Source organism: Aethalodelphis obliquidens, unplaced genomic scaffold, assembly GCF_003676395.1.
Source record: "Aethalodelphis obliquidens isolate GAN/ISIS:26980383/991018 unplaced genomic scaffold, ASM367639v1 scaffold69, whole genome shotgun sequence".
Classification (NCBI taxonomy): Eukaryota; Metazoa; Chordata; class Mammalia; order Artiodactyla; family Delphinidae; genus Aethalodelphis; species Aethalodelphis obliquidens.
Window position 1 is genome coordinate 560937 of NW_020838013.1, and position 17614 is coordinate 578550.

At 60.4% G+C, this 17614-nt stretch overlaps 1 protein-coding gene across 2 annotated transcripts; it reads right to left on the reverse strand.

Annotated features, from left to right (window-relative positions):
* Positions 1-1642: 1642 nt before the first annotated feature.
* Positions 1643-17146, reverse strand: FADS3 (fatty acid desaturase 3). 2 transcript variants are annotated; one of them, XM_027089819.1, is made up of 12 exons: positions 16760-17142; positions 7558-7668; positions 6873-7070; positions 6376-6477; positions 6121-6243; positions 5797-5857; positions 5163-5239; positions 4582-4679; positions 4135-4231; positions 3943-4022; positions 3633-3758; positions 1643-1969 (listed from the first exon to the last, which is right to left on the reverse strand). In XM_027089819.1, the coding sequence occupies exons 1-12, from the start codon at positions 16964-16966 to the stop codon at positions 1918-1920; spliced, it is 1332 nt and encodes a 443-aa protein (XP_026945620.1). In that variant the 5' UTR covers positions 16967-17142; the 3' UTR covers positions 1643-1917. The 2 variants fall into 2 exon arrangements, with proteins under 2 accessions (XP_026945620.1, XP_026945619.1); XM_027089818.1 differs by lacking the exon at positions 1643-1969 and adding an exon at positions 2053-2301 and having other exon boundaries at positions 16760-17146.
* Between the last annotated feature and the right edge of the window lie 468 nt (positions 17147-17614).

The window sequence follows — 17614 nt, forward strand, 5'->3', positions numbered from 1 at the left end:
GGTACCTCTGGGGGGCGATGCAGGCTCAGCGTTCCCGCTGGGTGGGCACCCGCTGTCCCTGAGTCTAGTGTGTTAGCATTTCCCTGATAAGGGCATCAGAGTCACTGCAGGAAAGGCACTGACCATCTGCCCAGGGGGATTGCCATCCCAGGGCCCACAAGGCACCAGGAGTCAGCAGGTGACCACAGGAAGAGAGACTCCCACAAAGAGAACAGCCTGTGCAGGGGCCCTGGAAGTGGGACTTGCCCTACACACAAGGATTTGCTCTCAGGGCAGGAAGTACCTTTCAAGGACAAAACAGGCTTGGAGGCAGCCAAGTGCTTTTCTCAGGTGAGAGCAGGTGATGGCCCCAGGGCCATGGACTCTGTGCAGAACATTTTAAAAATAAAGTCTAAGCCCTATTGCTGGAGCCCCTAAGCAAAGAGCCCTACACAGCATCCCTTTTTTTTTTTTTTCAAAGCATCCCTTTGATCTTCCATCACCCTAGGAGGTCATGCTATTACTCAAAGAGATTGCATAACTTCCCCAAGGTCACAGCCCAGAGTCCAGGCAGAGGCAGGTCTTTCCCTTGGCTGCCTGATTCCAGAGAAGAGGGGGTGGAAGCTGCGTGGAGGGGGTCAGGGTGGGGCTGGGTGGTCCCTGGAAAGACTGGACAAGAATTGCGGTACCTGCACCTCTTCCACCTCCTGTAGGGAGCCCAGTCTGGGGCCATGGGAGCCCAGACAGAGTGGGGAGCAATCCTGCAGCTGGTGGGGAGATGGCGGCTCCCACTCCAGAAAGTCCCTCAGAGAAATTCTAGCTCAGCATTTCAATTTTTTTGTTTTTTAAGCTGCTGACATTTCTTCAAATGAAACCTTCTGCTCAGCTTGGAGCTGCCAAAGTGTGTGTGTACTGGGAGCGGAGGAAGCCCTTCTTCCCACCTTCAGGAAGCCCCAAGAGGCAACTCAAATCCCTCCCCAGAAGTGTCCAAACACCACAGGCCCAGGCCAACCACACCCATCTTCCAGATGAGGAGCCCAAGGCTTATTAGTGAAGGACAGCGCTGTGCTCTCAGACTCTAGGGACGGAAACAGCCCCTTCCCAGGGGTCCCGCCTGAATGGTTCACTGCAGGCAAGCACCTGGCCCCAGGCAGGCACTGGGGGGATCCGGGATCACCTCCTGAGGTCACTGAGCATGGTCAGCTGCACCTCCACAGGTGTGATGCCAAGTGTGGGTTGGAGATCAGCAGGGGACCCACTGCCCGTGGTCCTCTGAGGCCCCTCAGCGCTGAGGCTGAGGCTGCAAGAAACCAGTGCAGATCCAGGACAGGGGTGCCTCTTGCGCCCCCCGGGGGCGCCTGCAGACATGGCGCTCAGCCCTGAGGCCCCATCTGCTGCCAGCCCCTGTCCCACTGTGCAAAGGAGTGAAGTGAGGGGAGCCCAGCGTGATCTGCCAAGGTTGCTGGTGAGTGGGTGAAGAACAGGAAGGAACCAGGCCCTCAGGTGACCTGAGCCCAAGGCAGATGCCAGCTCCCTGACCCAGAGCGGAGCGCAACTCGGAAAGCCACCACCCACCACTACCCCCTCGCCCCACCAAGACCCTGATGGCTGAAGGATCTGAACTCCAGCTCCAAAATTCATGCGAATTCAATACTCTACTCCGTAATATATCTGGGTTTGTTTTTATATAAAAATAACCTTTTTCCCTAAATTTTTGCGCTAGGAAAACATGCCATGCTCACCGTGTGGTTTTATATACCGTGCCCCCAGCCCTGGTCCCGTGGGGTCTAGAGCCATGGCCTGAGGGGCGTGGAGCAGGCGGGGAGGGGGCCCAGGACGGCGGGCAGGGTCCTCAGGCTGAGGCAGGGCAAGGTGGGGGCAGGTGGGGGAGCCCGGCTGGGTGGCTGGGTGGCGCTGGGGCCCTGGGTGCCGCTGCCTTCACTGGTGGAGGTAGGCTTCCAGCCACATGTTGCCAGACTTCTTCAGGGACCTGGGAGGCGGGGGGCAGGAAGAGGTAAGGGACTCAAGTGCAAATATTAACCCCTTCCCCCCACGATGAGGAGTGTGAGTAGAGATGTCCCCGTTCCCCGGTGAGTCCCTGTCCCCTGGGGCAGGCAGCTGGGTGGGGCTGGAGGGGAGGATTGGGAGAGGAGGCTACATGCTCATTAACTGGAGCGGGACCTAGACCTTGAGTCGGGAGGGGGGCAGCCAAGGCCAAGTCCAGGCAGGAACCAGGGTGGGCCTGTCTCTCCTTCACCCAGCTCTCTCTGTTGCTTCCTCCTGCTGAGCCCCGCTAAGGCTTGGGATCTGCCCACCAGGAGCCTGACATCAGGCAGAGGAACCAGAAACATCAAGAACTTGCTAGGAAACCCTATGCCAGGTGTCCTAAAGGGGCCATGCCAAGTGGCAGTGGCCCCAAGGATTGGGCTGGGAAGGGCCATGAAGAAGTAGGCGGGTCTGGTGGCACAGCGGTTAAGAATCCACCTGCCAGTGCAGGGGACACGCGTTTGAGCCCTGGTCCAGGAAGATCCCACGTGCCGCGAGCAACTAAGCCAGCGCGCCATAGCTACTGAGCCGGCGCTCTAGAGCCCGCGAGCCATGGCTGCTGAAGCCCGCGCACCTAGAGCCCGTGATCGCAACAATAGAAGCCACCACAGTGAGAAGCCCGCGCACTGCAACGAAGAGTAGCCCCCGCTCGCCGCAACTACAGGAAGCCCACACGCAGCAACGAAGACCCAACACAGCCAAAAATTAATTAATTAAAAAAAAAGAAAAAAAGGAGAAGTAGGTGTTCCAACACCAGTATAGAAGGAAGGGCATCCAAGTAAAGGGAACAGCATGTGCTAAGGCACAGAGGTGGAAGAGCTCTGGCTGAGAATCCGGCCTCTGTTCCCCACGGCCAAGGCTACCATCAGGGCCAAGCCATGTCATCCCTGGACAGCTGCAGGAACCCCCACTCTGTTCTTTCTGCCCCATCAGTACCTTCCCACAGCCAGAGCATCTTTCCAAAATCGTGCCCCTCCTCCACTCAGCGACTCTCCCACTCACCTAGCACACTCCTGCCTCAGGGCCTTTGCACGGCTATTCCTTTGCCCCAAATCTGCTTCCCCTAGATTTCTCCATGGCCAGCCCTCTCCCCTCCTCCCTGTCTTGCTCACACATTGCCTTCTTAATACCACCCACCGTGCCACCCCACTAAAAATTGCAACCCTGCCTGCACCACCCAGTCCCTCTCCTGCCCCCACCCTCAGGTTTTGTGGTTTTGTTTTGTTTTTTGCCGAAGCACTTCTCCCCTTCTCACATTTTCTGTAATTTACTTATTTTAACTGCCTTTTTTCTGTTTCCCCCGCTCAGATGTCAGCTCCAGGAAGGCAGGGATGTCAGCCTGTTTCGCTCACTGATGTGTCTGTAGCACCAAGGACAGGGCCTGGGCCTATGGTAGGTGCTCCCTAAACCCTGGCTATGTGGGCGGACCCTGGGAAGGGAGGTCACGGGCTGAGGGCAGAAAGGCTGATCGGAAAGGCCTTGGATGCCACCTTCTACAGAGGCGCCCACGTGAGCTCAGAGAGCCAGGTGGGTGCTCAGGACGGGGCTGACCAGGCCGAGGGTGGGCAGGGGCCCCCAGGGAGCCACCGTGAGCAAAGAACCCTTACCCGATGATGTCCACCAGGGCGGTGAGGAAGGGCTTCACCTCGTAGCTGAGGCCATGCTTGGCGCACAGGGCCTTGACCAGCGGGGCCACCCTGCGGTAGTTGTGCCTCGGCATCGTGGGGAAGAGGCTGGGGGCGGGGAGAGCGTGTGCTGGCACCCCCACCCACCCATCGCCCCCCGGGCCCCGCTCACCACCTCTCCCGGGCCCTCCAGGAAATCCAGGGCTCACGTCTCGGCCTCCCTGGGGGAAGACTGGACAGAGAGGCTCAGGCCTCACTCCCACCCCCGTGGGCCCCCGGGGCCCGCGCTCACTGGTGCTCAATCTGGAAGTTGAGGTGTCCGCTGAACCAGTCAAGGAAGACAGAGGGCTCCACGTTGCAGGTGGCCGCCAGCTGCCAGGAGCGGGCGGGGCACAAGTGAGGGGGCTGGCACGGAGCCCAACCCCGTGGCAGCCCCGTCAGCGCCCCCCTGCCTCTCCGCTGGGACCCCGCCTCTGCTGCCCACCTGAGAGCTGGCCCAGTCCCGGTGCTTCTCGTGGCCGATCTCCTTGGGGATATGGTTCATCTGGGTGATCCACACGAACCAGTGGCTCTCCAGCACCCTGTGAGGGGAGGCCCAGGCGCTACCCCGCGTCCAGCTGACCACGCAGACCTGGGCCTCGGCTTCCCCATCTGTACTACGGGATTGCGGCAAGCCCTCCCCGCTAGTGTTTAAAGCAGCTGAGTGGTGCAGGGGCCATTGCCAGGCTGCCAGAGTTGCCCTACTCAAGACGGGGGACACCCCCGGGGCCGCTTCCCTGAGGCCTGCCACCCCCAGGATCTTGCCACTCGACAGCCCAGGGAGACAGTACTGTCCCCGTTCTGCGGATGGGGACGTGGAGGGCTGAGGTCAGGGGCCCCTGCCGCCCGTGTGTGAGCTCCCCACACCCCGCCATGCCAAACGTGGCCATACCTGACAGCCACAAAGAGAAACAGCGCCCCAGGAACACCGTAGAAGGGAATGTAGGAAAAGAGGAAGCGGGCGTAGAAGCTGGCGGCCCAGAGCAAGTCCTGTAGAGGAGGGAGGAGGAGGGCAGAGGCCTCGAGGCAGCCGGGACGGGGAGCTGGGTCATCCCGGATGGCACGTCACCGCCCCTCTCTGGGCCTGGGTGTCTCAGCCCAGTAAGTGGATAGGATCCCTGCCCTGCCAGGCTCAGGGGGCTGACCGTGGAGGTGAAGGTGCTGTGCAGGGGCGCGGGCTGAGGGAGGCCTTGCCCGGGAAGACAAATGCCTGGCAGAAGGGGCCCAGTGGATCCCTAGCCCCAGGGAGGACACCTCACCGTGAGAGACCCACAGCACGCCCCGTGCATACGCCCGCTCTCCCCCTGCAACCACACACAGGCACACACTCACGCCCCCTGCGCGGGTGCACACGCCTACCGCACCATCACAGGCACACCTGTTTGCGCTGGCTGAGAGGGGCTGCCCCCTGACGCCCCACCTCCTGCCGCCACAGCTGTGCGCCCAGGGGACCCGAGCGGGGCCCCCACTCACCATCCACTGCATGCACACCAGCATGTACGCCAGGTTTTCCACCTCGAAGTTCACCAGGGTGAGCAGCGGCGGGCCGACTGCAAGGAGGGGCGCGAGAGAGCTCAGGGGTGGGGCGGGGCACAGGGCTGGGGGCGGGGCTCTGCTCCTCCAGGAAGGCCAGCGGCACTTGGCGCTGGTCCCATCCTGCTGGGATGAGCCCACATCACCCACAAGGCCCGGTCCTCACTCATTCCCTCCGTGTCTGAGCCTCTCCAGGCTGGTCCTCGCCCCGCCACCTCCTGTGCCTCTTCAGCAGGTCGGCACCAGCCTTATACATCCGCGCCCTTTAATCCTCACCTTGTTGCCCCAAAGATTGCCCTAGAGCTCTGGCTCGCCCTGCGGTGAGGGTAGGAAAGAACTCTGAAAGCTCCAGGCAAGACTGTGGTTGCTCCCTTCTGCCGGAAGGTACCCCGGGCAGAGGGAAGGGCTGGGGCAAAGGCCTGGCAATGGAAGTCGGCATGGGCTGCAGGCTAGGGCCACCAGAGAGAGGCCGGGAGAGACCTGGAGGTGCCGTGCTGAGGGGGCTGGAAGCGTCAGGTGGACCGTGCAGGCCCCGGCATGGCTCCCACCCCCAGGGGGACAAGCGGACACTCACTCAGGAAGAAGTACAGGTGCTGGTGGTTGTAGGGTAAGTATCTGCGCTTCTTCTTGCCGTACTGTGGGGACAGGCAGCCGTTGGGGGGGTGGCTCTCCAGGCCCTCCTTGTCCCAGGCAGGGTCAGGGGGCCGGCTGGGGCCCAGGGGCCAAGGCAACTTTGGATTCTAGCCAACTGGGAAAGGGGGAAGGGGTACCCCCAGAGCAGGGGCTCAGCCTGGAGCTATAGTCGGGGGCTGGGTCAGGGGCTGGGCCACAGCAGGGGGTTCAGGGACTACCAGTTCCCCTCTGCTGCAGGCCCAGCCCGAGCGTGTCCCCCATGCACCTCGACAGACGACTCCCCCAGAAGGAAGACGGGCGCCACGGTCACATCCGGGTCCTTGTGGAAGATGTTGGGCTTGGCGTGGTGCTGGAAGTGGCGGAAGTTCCACCAGTGGGCAGAGAAGCCCTGCAGGGGAGGGGGCTCTCAGGAGTGGGGCCAGGCCGCGCCCCCCTCTCCATGGCAACCACACACTTGCGCAGACCCAGTGTGGCCCCCCCACTAAGCCCCTGGCTGCCCACCACCTGCCCCCAGCCTCACCTTCAGCTGCCCCATCACAAACTGCTGGGCCACGTGGTTCCACCGGGACTTCCTGAAGATGGAGGTGTGGCCCAGATCGTGCTGCAGACACCAGCTCTGGGCCTAGGGAGACGCAGGGTCAGGAGCCGAGGCAGGGAGCCGCCTGGGGCCCAACCCTGGGCCCCGGCCAGCCCTCCCAGCTCGCAGGGCACCCCCAAAGCTGGCACTCCACTCTAGACCCTAGTAGGCCAGTTTCCTCGGGAGGTCCAGGGGCTGCGGGTCTGTCACGGAGCTGTAGGCGGCAGCCGTCCAGCTCCCAGCCGTGGGCTCCCTCTGGGCTTATTAAGTAAAGAGCTTCCTTCGCATATTTAAACTGTAGCTCGACCCACAGGTACACACTTATGGGACTGGGCATTCATTCATTCATTCATTCAGCAAGTATGTCCCGAGTGTCCGTGTGTGCCAGGCCCTGTGTCTGTTGGTCAGTTCAGGTGTCTGCAAGACAGTGCTGGGGTCACCTGGGAGACGGCCAGGATGAGGGCAGCCAGGGTGCTGGGCACCCAGCCGGGGCCGAGGAGGTAGATGATGAGCCAGGCGAGCATCTCCATGGCCAGGATGTGGCCCAGCAGGAAAGCGAAGAACGTGGGCTTGGCCTCAAACAGCTTCATGTCCTCGACCGCCTGGCGCAGGGCTCGGAAATCCTCGATCAGCTGGGCCTGCCACGGCGGCACGGCCAGTCAGCCGAGGAAGCGAGGGAGGCCCCAGGCGTCCCCGGAACCCCCCCAGCAGCCACTCCTCCCAGCGTCAGGCCCAGTGGGTCTGTGGCCGAAGGGGACGGAGGGACCAGAGTGCCCAGCCTGGGGTGTGAGCTGGGCTGCTGGCTGGCGGCAAAGGCTCCTCCGCCGCCCACAAAAGGTGTGGGGTACCTGAGAAGCAGGGAAAACCCCGAGAGTGCAGCTCATCAAAATCCTCATCATAGATGGGGCTGCAGAGCCCAGAGCAGGGAAGGGGCTTGCCTGGGGTCGCCCGGCAAACGCTGGTGCGGGTGTCCCTACGGCTCTGCCTACAACTGTCTGCCCAGGAAGGGATGGCAGACCCAGCCTTGGCCCCAGGGCCCCTCGGGATAATTCCAATGAAGCTGCCACTGGCAATGCCTTCCAGCCCCCCGACTGGGGGCTTAGCCTCCACCAGGGCCCTTCTCACATTCTGGGGTCCATCCTGGCTGGGCTCCTCCGGGGCCAGCTCTCCAATCAGCAGGGGCTGCAGGAACTTGCGCACAAAATTGAGGTCCTGGTGGAAGGCGTGGAAGGCATCCTGAAGGAGAGCAGACAGTCAGGTGGACAGACAGACGGCTGGAGTAGCACCCAGAGGCAGCAGGCAGAGACAAAGTGGAAGGGCTGTTGATGCAAGGGCAGAGCAGACAGACGGACAGGCAGGCAGGCAGGCAGTCCGCTGGTGTTTCAGCCGTCACAGAAATAGGACCACACGGGTCAGCCTTGCCTGTGAGCCCTCCCTGGTCCTCTCCAGGCCTTGGGTGCCCCAACAGACACCCCTCGCCTGCCAGGATCCAGCTGTTTCATGCCACCATGGGGCCCTTCCCCAAATTTGGTCGGGTATTTTAAAATCTGGACTAACGGGACTTCCCTGGTGGTCCAGTGGGTAAAACTCTGTGCTCCCAATGCAGGGGGCCCGGGATCGATCCCTGGTTGGAGGAACTATATCCCACATGCACGGCGCAACTAAGAGCCCGCGTGCTGCAACTAAGACCCGGCGCGGCCACAATAATAAATAAATAAATAAATATATTTTTTAAAAGTCTGGATTGGGACTTCCCTGGTAGTGCAGTGGTTAAGAATCCGCCTGCCAATGCAGGGGACACAGGTTCGAGCCCTGGTCCGGGAAGATCCCACGTGCCACGGAGCAACTAAGCCCGTGCGCCACAACTACTGAAGCCCGCATGCCTAGAGCCTGTGCTCCGCCACAAGAGAAGCCACCGCGATGAGAAGCCCGCGCACCGCAACGAAGAGTAGCCCCCACTCGCCGCGACTAGAGAAAGCCCGGGCGCAGCAATGAAGACCCAGTGCAGCCAAAAATAAATAAATTAATTAATTAATTAAAATAAATAAATCAGGATTTACAGAAAGTTCTCCCTGGAAGACTCTGATTCCTTTCCTGAAAGGGTTCGACTTTTCCAAAAACATCACTGGAAAGCTTTCTTGAAATCATATGCTTTTCTACTGGGTCACAAACATCAGATTAATCACCTTTCACAAACACAAGCAGTGGGTAAAAGGTGGGTGAGGAAATTTGCAATTGACGACCAATGGGCCACCGGGAGAAAAAAAAATCAGTCGAGGACCACACAGCCCGAAGATGCTCAAACAGTTAAACTCGCTTGATTTTAAAAGCAGGAGTGGAAAATATAAGTTTTTTAAACAGTAAGTTAAATAAACAATCTAACATTCCTGTGATTCTCTGTCAGGGGGGCAGGGGGTGCAGAGCGGGAGAAGGGGTTGGAGGAAGAGAGCGACCCCAGGAAAGACGAAGGCTGTGGAAAGGGACCGGCCAGGAAGTGACCCCGACCTCTAGCACCGGGCAGTTCTGAAGTGTGAGTAACCTTGAACTTCACGCGTGGGACTCACTCAGTCTTCCTGATCTAGCCCTGGTGTCACTGGCTCATTGCTGTTCACAGCTCTTCAACCCATTTTTATCTTTGCACTTTCGGAGGCTCTGTCTGAGAGAGCCAACCCCCAGCCGGCCAGCAGCCTCAACTGTGGAAGCAGCGCCTGGAGTAGTGGCGGGTCCCCTTGGGCCGGGGAAGGTGACTGCTGGCTGCTAGTGAGCCTAGCAGTGCCTGGTGGGTGTTAAAACAGCAGGGCCCCTGTCCTCACTTCAGGACATCCCACACCGTCCCATCCCCGGGGACAGAAGCACCTCAGGCCCCTCCAGCTCCCACCTGAAGGCCACCCCTGCAGGATTCACCCGAGGGGTCCCCTTTCTTGCTGCCTGCTCTCTTACTGGCGCAGGGCAGTCTGAGGACCTGGGGGCTCAGAGGATGTAGCTTCTGGGATAACCTAGGCCCTTGGGAAGGCTGACTTGGGGCCCCTCCGTGGAGCTCATAATAGGGGAAGGGGTTGTATAGGTACAGACCTCACCCTCACGACGGAAGAGCCTTGATGGAGGGGGAGCACCCCTGGGGGGGGGGGGAGGGGAGGCTGGCCCCACAGGAAGCTGCCCGGGCACTGGCCTACTGGGGAGCCGCGGGAGCGGCACTGGCTGGGGAGCTAAGAGGAAGATTGCTCTTGTGGTTGGTTGACCCCGCTTACTGTGACCTTGAGCGAGTCTGTTCTCCTGCCTGGAACTAGGCAAATCCAGGGGGAACATCAAAGGGGCGCGCCCCCAGGGCCTTTCGGGCTCTGGACTATAGAGCACTAAGGTTTTCTTCTTTTTCTTTATAGTCAAACACACATAAAATTGACCATCGTCACCATTTTGAAGTGTACAGTTCAGTGGCATTAAGTGTACTCACACTGTTGGGCAACCATCACCGCCATGCATCTCCAAACCTTTTTCATCTTCCCCAGTTGAAACTCTGTCCCCATGAGACCCTAGCTCACCATTTCCACCTCCCCCCGGCCTCTGGAAACCACCGTGCTGCTTTCTGTCTCTACGAATTGACTCACAGAAACTTCCCTGGCGGTCCAGTGGTTAAGACTCCGCGCTTCCACTGCAGCGGGCACGGGTTCCACCCCTGGTCAGGGAACTAAGATCCCACCTGCTTCGAGGTGCGGCCGAAAAAAGAAGAATTGACTCGTAGAAGAGGAATCATACAGTATTTGTCCTTTTGTGACGGACCTGTCACTTAGCATCACGTCTTCAAGGTTCATCCATGTGTGGCATGTCAGAATTTCCTTCCTTTTTAAGGCTGAGCGAGTGCTGACTCTGATTACCTCTCGTTTTCTTTGAAACCGCCCTGGTGGCACACAGAGGCACACGGCATGCTACAAAGAGCGTGACACCAGAGGTGCACACGTGTCACGGAAGTGCAGTGCCTTAAGGGTGCGCCTCCACGCGTGCAGACACCACCACCGACCCGCTAAGGCTCCCAGACACGCTTGGGAATACGCGCACAGGCAAGGCCACGAGAACACCCAGACAGACACGGCCTGGCACACACACAGACTCACAGAGCAGATGTGTGTGCGGTGGCTCCGGCCCCAGGCTTCCCTCTCTCCCAGCCCCGCGCTCTCACGACCTCTGTGTCTGTTCTGGGGCCGCCCCAGCGCCCGGCCGACCTCAGATGCTCCAGGGCCATGCTGAGGAGCTGCGGGAGCAGCTCTCCCTCCCCAACTCCTTTCCCTTGGTCCTGATTCACCCAAGCCAGGCCTGGAAATGCCCTGAAGGAGGACAGAGCCAGGCTTGCCCGAGGGACACCCAGCCAGGCATGTCCTTTGCACTGAGGACGGAAGTTGTGCGCCCCCTCAGGTCCGGGCAGGGACATCCCAGAGCTGGTGGACAAGCCTTCCGCTGGTGGGTGGGAAAGCGCGGGGCTGTGCCAGGTCCTCGGATAGCAGCTCGGGCTCCTGGGGCTGGGTGGGCACTGCTGAGCCTACGCTTCTTGCAGTCTGAGTACCAACAAGGTGGGTCCCTGGCCGCAGACCAAAACCTCAGCAAACAGCTTTTCCTGGAACATTGGCTGGGGCCATGTGGCTCAGTCCTCTTTGGCCTCTGTTTAAGGATTCAGGAGCTGGGCAGAAGACTCAGAGAGGTTGAGCCACTTACCCAAGGTCACACAGCTCCATTTGATGGAGGTTGGACCAGAACTTGGTCTGACCGTAAAACTGTGCTTGTGGCCACTCGGCAGTAGCCCCAGGGTGGCCACTCCTGGTCAGAGGGGAGGCAGTGGGTCTCCTAGGTGGAGGGAAGGGGCCCTCGTCACGAGGCTGGTCACCATCCCGGGGAGCCAAGGATCTGGCTGCTCGGAGACCGGGCTGTGGGGGTCGGGACGGTGGTCCTGGTGCTTCTGGGGCTGCACTGACCAAGTTTCAGTGTACTGCAGGAGGCCCCACCCCTGATGCGCCTGGAAACGTCCTCCCAGGGGCATAGGTGCAAACTTTGTGACCCTCCCCCACGGGGATGGCAACTGAGGCCTCTCACGGGTTCTTGGAACAGAGTTGGGTGAAACTTTTAGAATTCAAACGATGTCTCTAAACATAAGCTGCGGTTGACAGGGACAGGCCCTTGTTCACAGGGGTGGCCTCAGAGCCCTGCACAGAGCTGGGGCAGGATGGCAGGTGTGCGTAAGTGGGCAAGGAGCTCACAAGCCAGGCGTCTGAACCATTCTGCCCGTGAGGGAACAGAGGCTCTGGCCTGCCCAGGTCAGAGTTTGTAGTGGCAGAGCTGGGATTCGAATCCAGGTCTATCTTCTGTGACGTCCCTGCTCTCCCAGGACAGAGCTCCCACCCAGCCTTGCTTCAGTCCCTGGAAGCCTCAGAGTGGCTCCTGCCCTGCCCCCAGCCCCGCCTTGAACTCCAGGTAGCAGCTGGTTAAGGGTGGGAGTGGGGAGACTCAGGAGCCAGCCTGCAGGGGATGGAATCTGAGCCGCCACTTAGGAGCTGAGCCCTGGAGCCACAGACAAGGTCGCACCCCCTCTCCATCCTATATTTTTTCAGTAAATCAGGAACCACAAATACCCATCTTGTGGAGCTGCTGGGAGGACTGAGTCAGTGCAGGCAGAGCACTTAGAAGGGGCCTGGTGTCCCGTGAGATTCAGGCCCGCAGGCCTGAGGCAGGAGGGTGGAGGTGCGCCCTGCTGGTCACTGTCCTGGCCAGCCTGAGGCTAGGAAACAGGAGGGGCTGGCAGCCTCCTTCCACCCCAGAGATAAGGTAGGGGCGGGGAGCATTTCTGGTGACTTCTCCAAAGAATCTGGAATGTTCCAGATCAGGAAGGGGGTAGAGCAGGGAAGGAAGCAGGGCTGCTGGGGGCTCAGGTGGTCTGGGTCTGCTCCTCTTAACCTCAGCTCAGGAGGCAGCAGGGGGTTGTGAGGATGGGAGAGTGGACACACCCAGGAATTTCTTCCTCCCTCCCTCTCCTGGGTGGGAAGATAAAGCAGGATCTCACGCCCAGGTCAGATGCTCCTTCCCATCCTCTCCCTGGGTCTCCTCACAGGAGGCCAATGGGGAGGCACTATCAGTATTCCCATTTTATAGATGAGGAAACTGAGGCCAAAGGGCACACAGCCCTGAACATGAGCATCAACTCCCGCTGGAGCAGCAGAGCCCAGCTCAAGGACGGATGTCCTCAGGAAGTTGCCCCTGTCCCCCCAGCACCCCTGGTGTCCCTGGTGACAGGTGTGGTGGTGGTGGTGGGGTTCCTCCATCCAGCACCCTTGGCCTCACAGGTGTCACTGACCCCGCGGTGGCCTGAAGTGGCCAGGCCCTCTGGCCCCGGGTCCTCTCTCCACCACTGAGCTCTGGCTTTTTCCCGCTGCTGTTTCCTGAGAAACCCATGGCTGCCACTTGGGCATCCTTGGGAGGAAATGCAGAGGGACTGCCGGCGTGCTTAGGATACTAGCATCCCCACCCCTGCTCCCCAAGTTCCTGCCCAGCACCATATGATCCGACGCCTCCCCCAGGGCACTGCCATCCCCCTCTTGCCCCACCAGGGGCCTGGGTGGGTGGGGACATTGCAGAAAACACCCACAGAGCCCAGAGAGGTCACACTTCACGGGGAGTGGCCCTTAGGCAGCTCTCGAGGCAGCTGGCGTGGTAAGAGGAAGCAGAGTACGGCTTCCTCAGCTCTGGAGCCAGGTTGTCTGAGCTCCTGGCCAGCCCCTGTCTCCGGCCCCACCCTCGCTCCACAGCCTCAGATCTGCCCAGATCTCCCAGAGACAAACCCCACCCTCCAAGCCCAAGGACAAAGGCCGGGCCCTTTGAGGGTTCCAAGAAGGTCCCTTCAAATCACCCATATTCAACCTCAGTCTCCTCATCTGCAAAGTGGGCTAACGCTAGGACTACCTCTGAAGCTTGTTTTCTCGAGACCACACTGAGCTAAATCCTAATGGTTCCTGTTGGTGTGCCTGAGCCCACAGCATCACCTGCCCCCTGTCCTGGACATACCTGCACGCCAGGGCCCAGGTGAATGGCCACCTCTTCCAAGCGGCCTCCCCTGGGGAGGGCAGGTCCCCACCATCTCTTCTCTTAATGCCTCCCCCTTCTCCTAGGAGGCTCTGCCTTCCCCCTCCTCATCAGGGATCTGTTTAAATGTATATCAGATTTTCCCCTGGCTTCCCTGCTCCGCCCTTCAAGCTCCCCTTAGAATAAAACAAAAGTCCTGCTTCCCCTGCTACCTCTGGACCACACTGCCTGCCCTTCTCCTCACTGCTGTGCTCCAGCCACGCTGATAGCGGATAGCCTTGCTGTTCCTTAAATGCACGGAGTCCCACCTCCGAGGCTTTGCCCTAGCTGGTCCCTCTGCCAAGGAACATCCTCCTAGCAGATTTTTTTTTTTTTTTTTGCGCAGCACGTGGGTTCTTAGTTTCCCGACCCGGGATCAAACCCATGCCCCCTGCAGCGGAAAAGCTAACCACTGGACTCCCAGGGAAGTCCCTCCTAGCACATTTTTTTGTTCACAGCTGTATCTTCAGAGGTTAGAACAGGGTTTGGCACGTAGGATATGCTCGTTGCATATCTGCTGTTGGATTTAATGATTTGATAATTGAAGAATGAATGAATGAATGAAATAAACAGCTAAGTGGCAGTGAAGCGGGTGGTTAAGAGCATGGGCTGTGGATTCAAATCCCAGACCCATCATTTAATTTCAAGTCACTTTGCCTCTCTGAGTCTGTTTTCTCATCTTTAAAATGGAAATAGCAGTAACAGTACCTGTCCCATAGAGGTATCATGAGGATTCAGAGAGGGGTATCTATAACTCAAGCACTGAATTCAGAGCCCGGCACACAGTAGGTGCTCGGCACCCAGGCCTGGTAAACTCACGATCAGCAGCAGCTGGGCCTCACCCCTCCATGGCTGGCTCCACTAGTCTCAGGCCGCCTGTGACTCTTAGACAAACCTGGCCCAAGGCCCAGAGCGCTCTCCCCAGGGTACCCGGCTTTGTATCCCAGGATGGCCACAGACTGACTTCACGGCGCAGGAACTCTGGGCATTTCCTGGCAGGAAGGCTTTTGTGGCGTGAACAGGAGAACAGCTGATGGGCAGCAGGGGCTGCTGAAAGGTGGCTGCGGGAACAGAGCCCGGCAAGATGGCTGCCCCACCCCCACCTGTGTTCCAGGGCCGGGGATGGCGTGCCTGGGGTCTGGGCTGGACCACACAGGGCACTGGGGTGATCTGATCCCTGCTCTGCCCTGTGGGCCCACCACAGACAAAGACTGGGGTTCCCCAACCCCAGCCTCCTCACAACCCCTTTGGCCTGAACAGACCAGGTATTTCTGGCAACTCCAGCCCAGGGTTTGGGGCCTCGGGGAAGCTAAGAGATGGCCCAACATCATGTCCTGTTACAGCCATGAACGAACCAGACAAGGTCACCCAGCAAAGACGTGGCTATGCCGTGGCTGTCCACTGCACTCTACAGTCTGCAGGGCACACTCCCACTTCTCCGCTGGCAACACAAACTGACCAGGAACAACTATATAGCAGCTCTGGGGCCATGGAGCTGAGAAGGCACAGTCCCGCCCTCCGCCGGCTCACTGTCTGGCCCAGCTGTCCCCACTTTACAGATGAGGAAACTGAGGTTCAGAGGAGTGATATGCCTGGCTCCAGGTCCCTCAGAGCCTCCAACGGCAGAGCCGGGACCTGGCCCCAGGGAACGGACAGAGTGTTTTAATGGAAATGGGAAAACAGACCTTACTGGTGATGAATCAGTGAGAAACCTGTCACGGGGGGGCCGGTCTCAGGGTCTAGAGCTAAATGGGGTTCCCACACGGGAGGGCCCCCAGCACAGACCTGGGCACCAAGCAGGAAAAAACGATTCGTAAATATTCTCCATCGTCTTCCTCTTGCCAACCTCCATCCCGTCCGACAGGTCAGAGGTTGAAAAAAGGCCAGAGTAGCTGCCCCCAGCATCCTGGAGGGGTGGCCAGGGCTCAGCCAGGCTGAGGGGGGAGCGGCTGTGGCACCTCACGCCCCCCACGCCCTGGCAGCGACACACACATGTATAACCACGCGCACAAACACATGCCTCGTTCGCACGTGGACAGGCCTAACACGGTCACGCACTCCCTGGCCCACAGTCAGCTCCAACGCCGTGGCCACCGCCGGGCCGTCCGGCACTACCCACAAGGCTTTCCCGGTCAGCTTCTAGGGTTTCAGGAGGTTTCTGACCCTAACCTCTCAGCTTCCTGGGGAAGCGAGGAAGAGACACGTTTCCCCCTAAAAGAGTCCCAGGAAGGTTGCGCAAGCCACGGGAGAAGGCAGTGGGCAGAGAGCAGATGTTTCTGGCAACAGGGGCACTGACCCTCCTGCGACGGGACACAATCGCTTTTGTTATCTGAAGTTCCGCCAGTCAGGGATTCGTCCCCTGGAATCTTGAAGACCTTCCTGGTACCCAGTGGGACCAGCCTAGAATTCTGGATGGTCAAGGACAGAGCGTCACGGCCCCAGGTCCTATTGTCCAGCTGGGGGACTGTGGGAAAAGGGGCTGGTGAGGACTCTCATCCTGATGCTGCTCTGCCAGATGGTCCCACTGGACAGGCCACATTCCTCCTTGACCAGAACATGTCTGAACATGGCTGCAAAGGGGAAGCTGGGGTCCACAGGGGCCAGCCTGTTCCTGGGGTGAATGTGCTTCCCAAAGAGGCCCACCCAGCCTGACTAGCGAAATTCTCCCCCATGCAGCTGTTAGCCCACGAGAGGTGAGTCACGGCTCCTCAGAGCCATTTACAGCAGCTCTGGGGAGCCACAGACCTCTAGGCCTCACTCAAGCTTTGCTGCCCAGCCTCCAGCCTCTGATGGCAGGCACATCCTTGCCAGCCCCTGGGGAACCCGCCCTACCTCTGGCATCCAGCAAGCGCTCGGCATGAAGAGCCTGGTCTGGGAGAGCCAGCACTGAGAGGAGGAACCTCAGAGCATCAGGGAGCCCCCTCACCAAGGGCCAGTGCTTTCTGCCATGACACACCCACCTCTGAGAGCCCCTTCCTCCCCGCACAGATCTGCTCCAGACCAGCCCTGGTCCACTGCCGGGGGTATGGGTCCTCCATGCTGATGTGGTCTCCCTACTCCACATCAGGCCCCGGCTAGTAGATCCCAACTCTGGGTCCCCGGCCGGGAGGTCAAAGGTCAGCGAGAGTAAGAAGGATGCTAAGGCCCCGCCGGTGGAGCAGGGCACGGTGCCCACGAGCAGGCCCCAGCGAGCGCTGGGCTCTACCCCGCCAGCGGCGGGTGGCCTTACCGTGGCGTCCTCGGCGCCGTGGTGGCCGATGAGGCGGCTGCCCCCCGGGTGCCGCTGTGCCCAGCGGCTGATGTCGTAGACGCGACGCTCGATGACCAGCCACTTGTCGCCTGGCAGGTTGTGCGGGCGGATCTGCTCCCAGCGGAAGGTGGGCAGCGTCGCCCCCAGCTGCGCAGGTCCCCCTCCGGGCTCCCCGACGCCGCCCATGGCTGCGTGCAAAAGTCCTCGCGAAGCCGGGACCTCGCCGAACGAGACCTCTTGAGGAGCGAGGCCGCGTTCAAAGACCTCCTCCGCCGCCACCCGCTGCTCCGCGGCCCCGCCCTGCCGCTGCGGCCGCCGTACGAGCGTGCGCCGGGCTGTCTGCCGGCAACTTTTCACTCCCTTATAATCGCGCTGACAGCGCTCGCCTCGCCCTCCCCGCACCCCGGCCCCCGCCGCCGCCCCGTACCCGCCCCAATCCCGGCGCAGCGCCTTGGCCCCCATTGGCTGCGCCGCGCTCTGGCGGGGCTGGCGGGGAGGGCCGTGTCGAGGCTGGCGCGCCCCGCCCGCGAGGCTCCGCGGCCACAACACCCTGGCCTGAGGGGGGCACCGTCCGCAGCCGGGCTTTGCGCTCGGCAGTGCGGGGGCGGGGCGGGGCCGGAGGGACGGAAAGCCCACAGCCGGCGTCCGCCGCGCCCTCGGGGGTCCGGTCCGCGCCCAGTGGGGCCCAGAACAAGAGTCTGCGAAGAATGGGCTTCCCGCCGCGCCTCCTAGAACGTTAAACCCTGAGCGCTCAGAGGTGGGGACACTACCTAGGGGTGACCATAAACAGCTCTCAAACCATGGGTCCCCAGAATCGGCTCAGCGAGGCCCCTC

What these genes read in the sequence shown, in the direction of transcription:
- FADS3 (XM_027089818.1), bottom strand. Translation starts at nt 16,966, where the DNA reads ATGGGCGGCGTCGGGGAGCCCGGAGGGGGACCTGCGCAGCTGGGGGCG. An exon ending in TGGGGGAGTCGTCTGTCGAG is followed by an intron (nt 5,858 to 6,120) that starts GTGCATGGGGGA and finishes CTGTCCCCACAG; the next exon opens with TACGGCAAGAAGAAGCGCAG. An exon ending in GCACCTGTACTTCTTCCTGA is followed by an intron (nt 5,240 to 5,796) that starts GTGAGTGTCCGC and finishes CCCTCCTTGCAG; the next exon opens with TCGGCCCGCCGCTGCTCACC.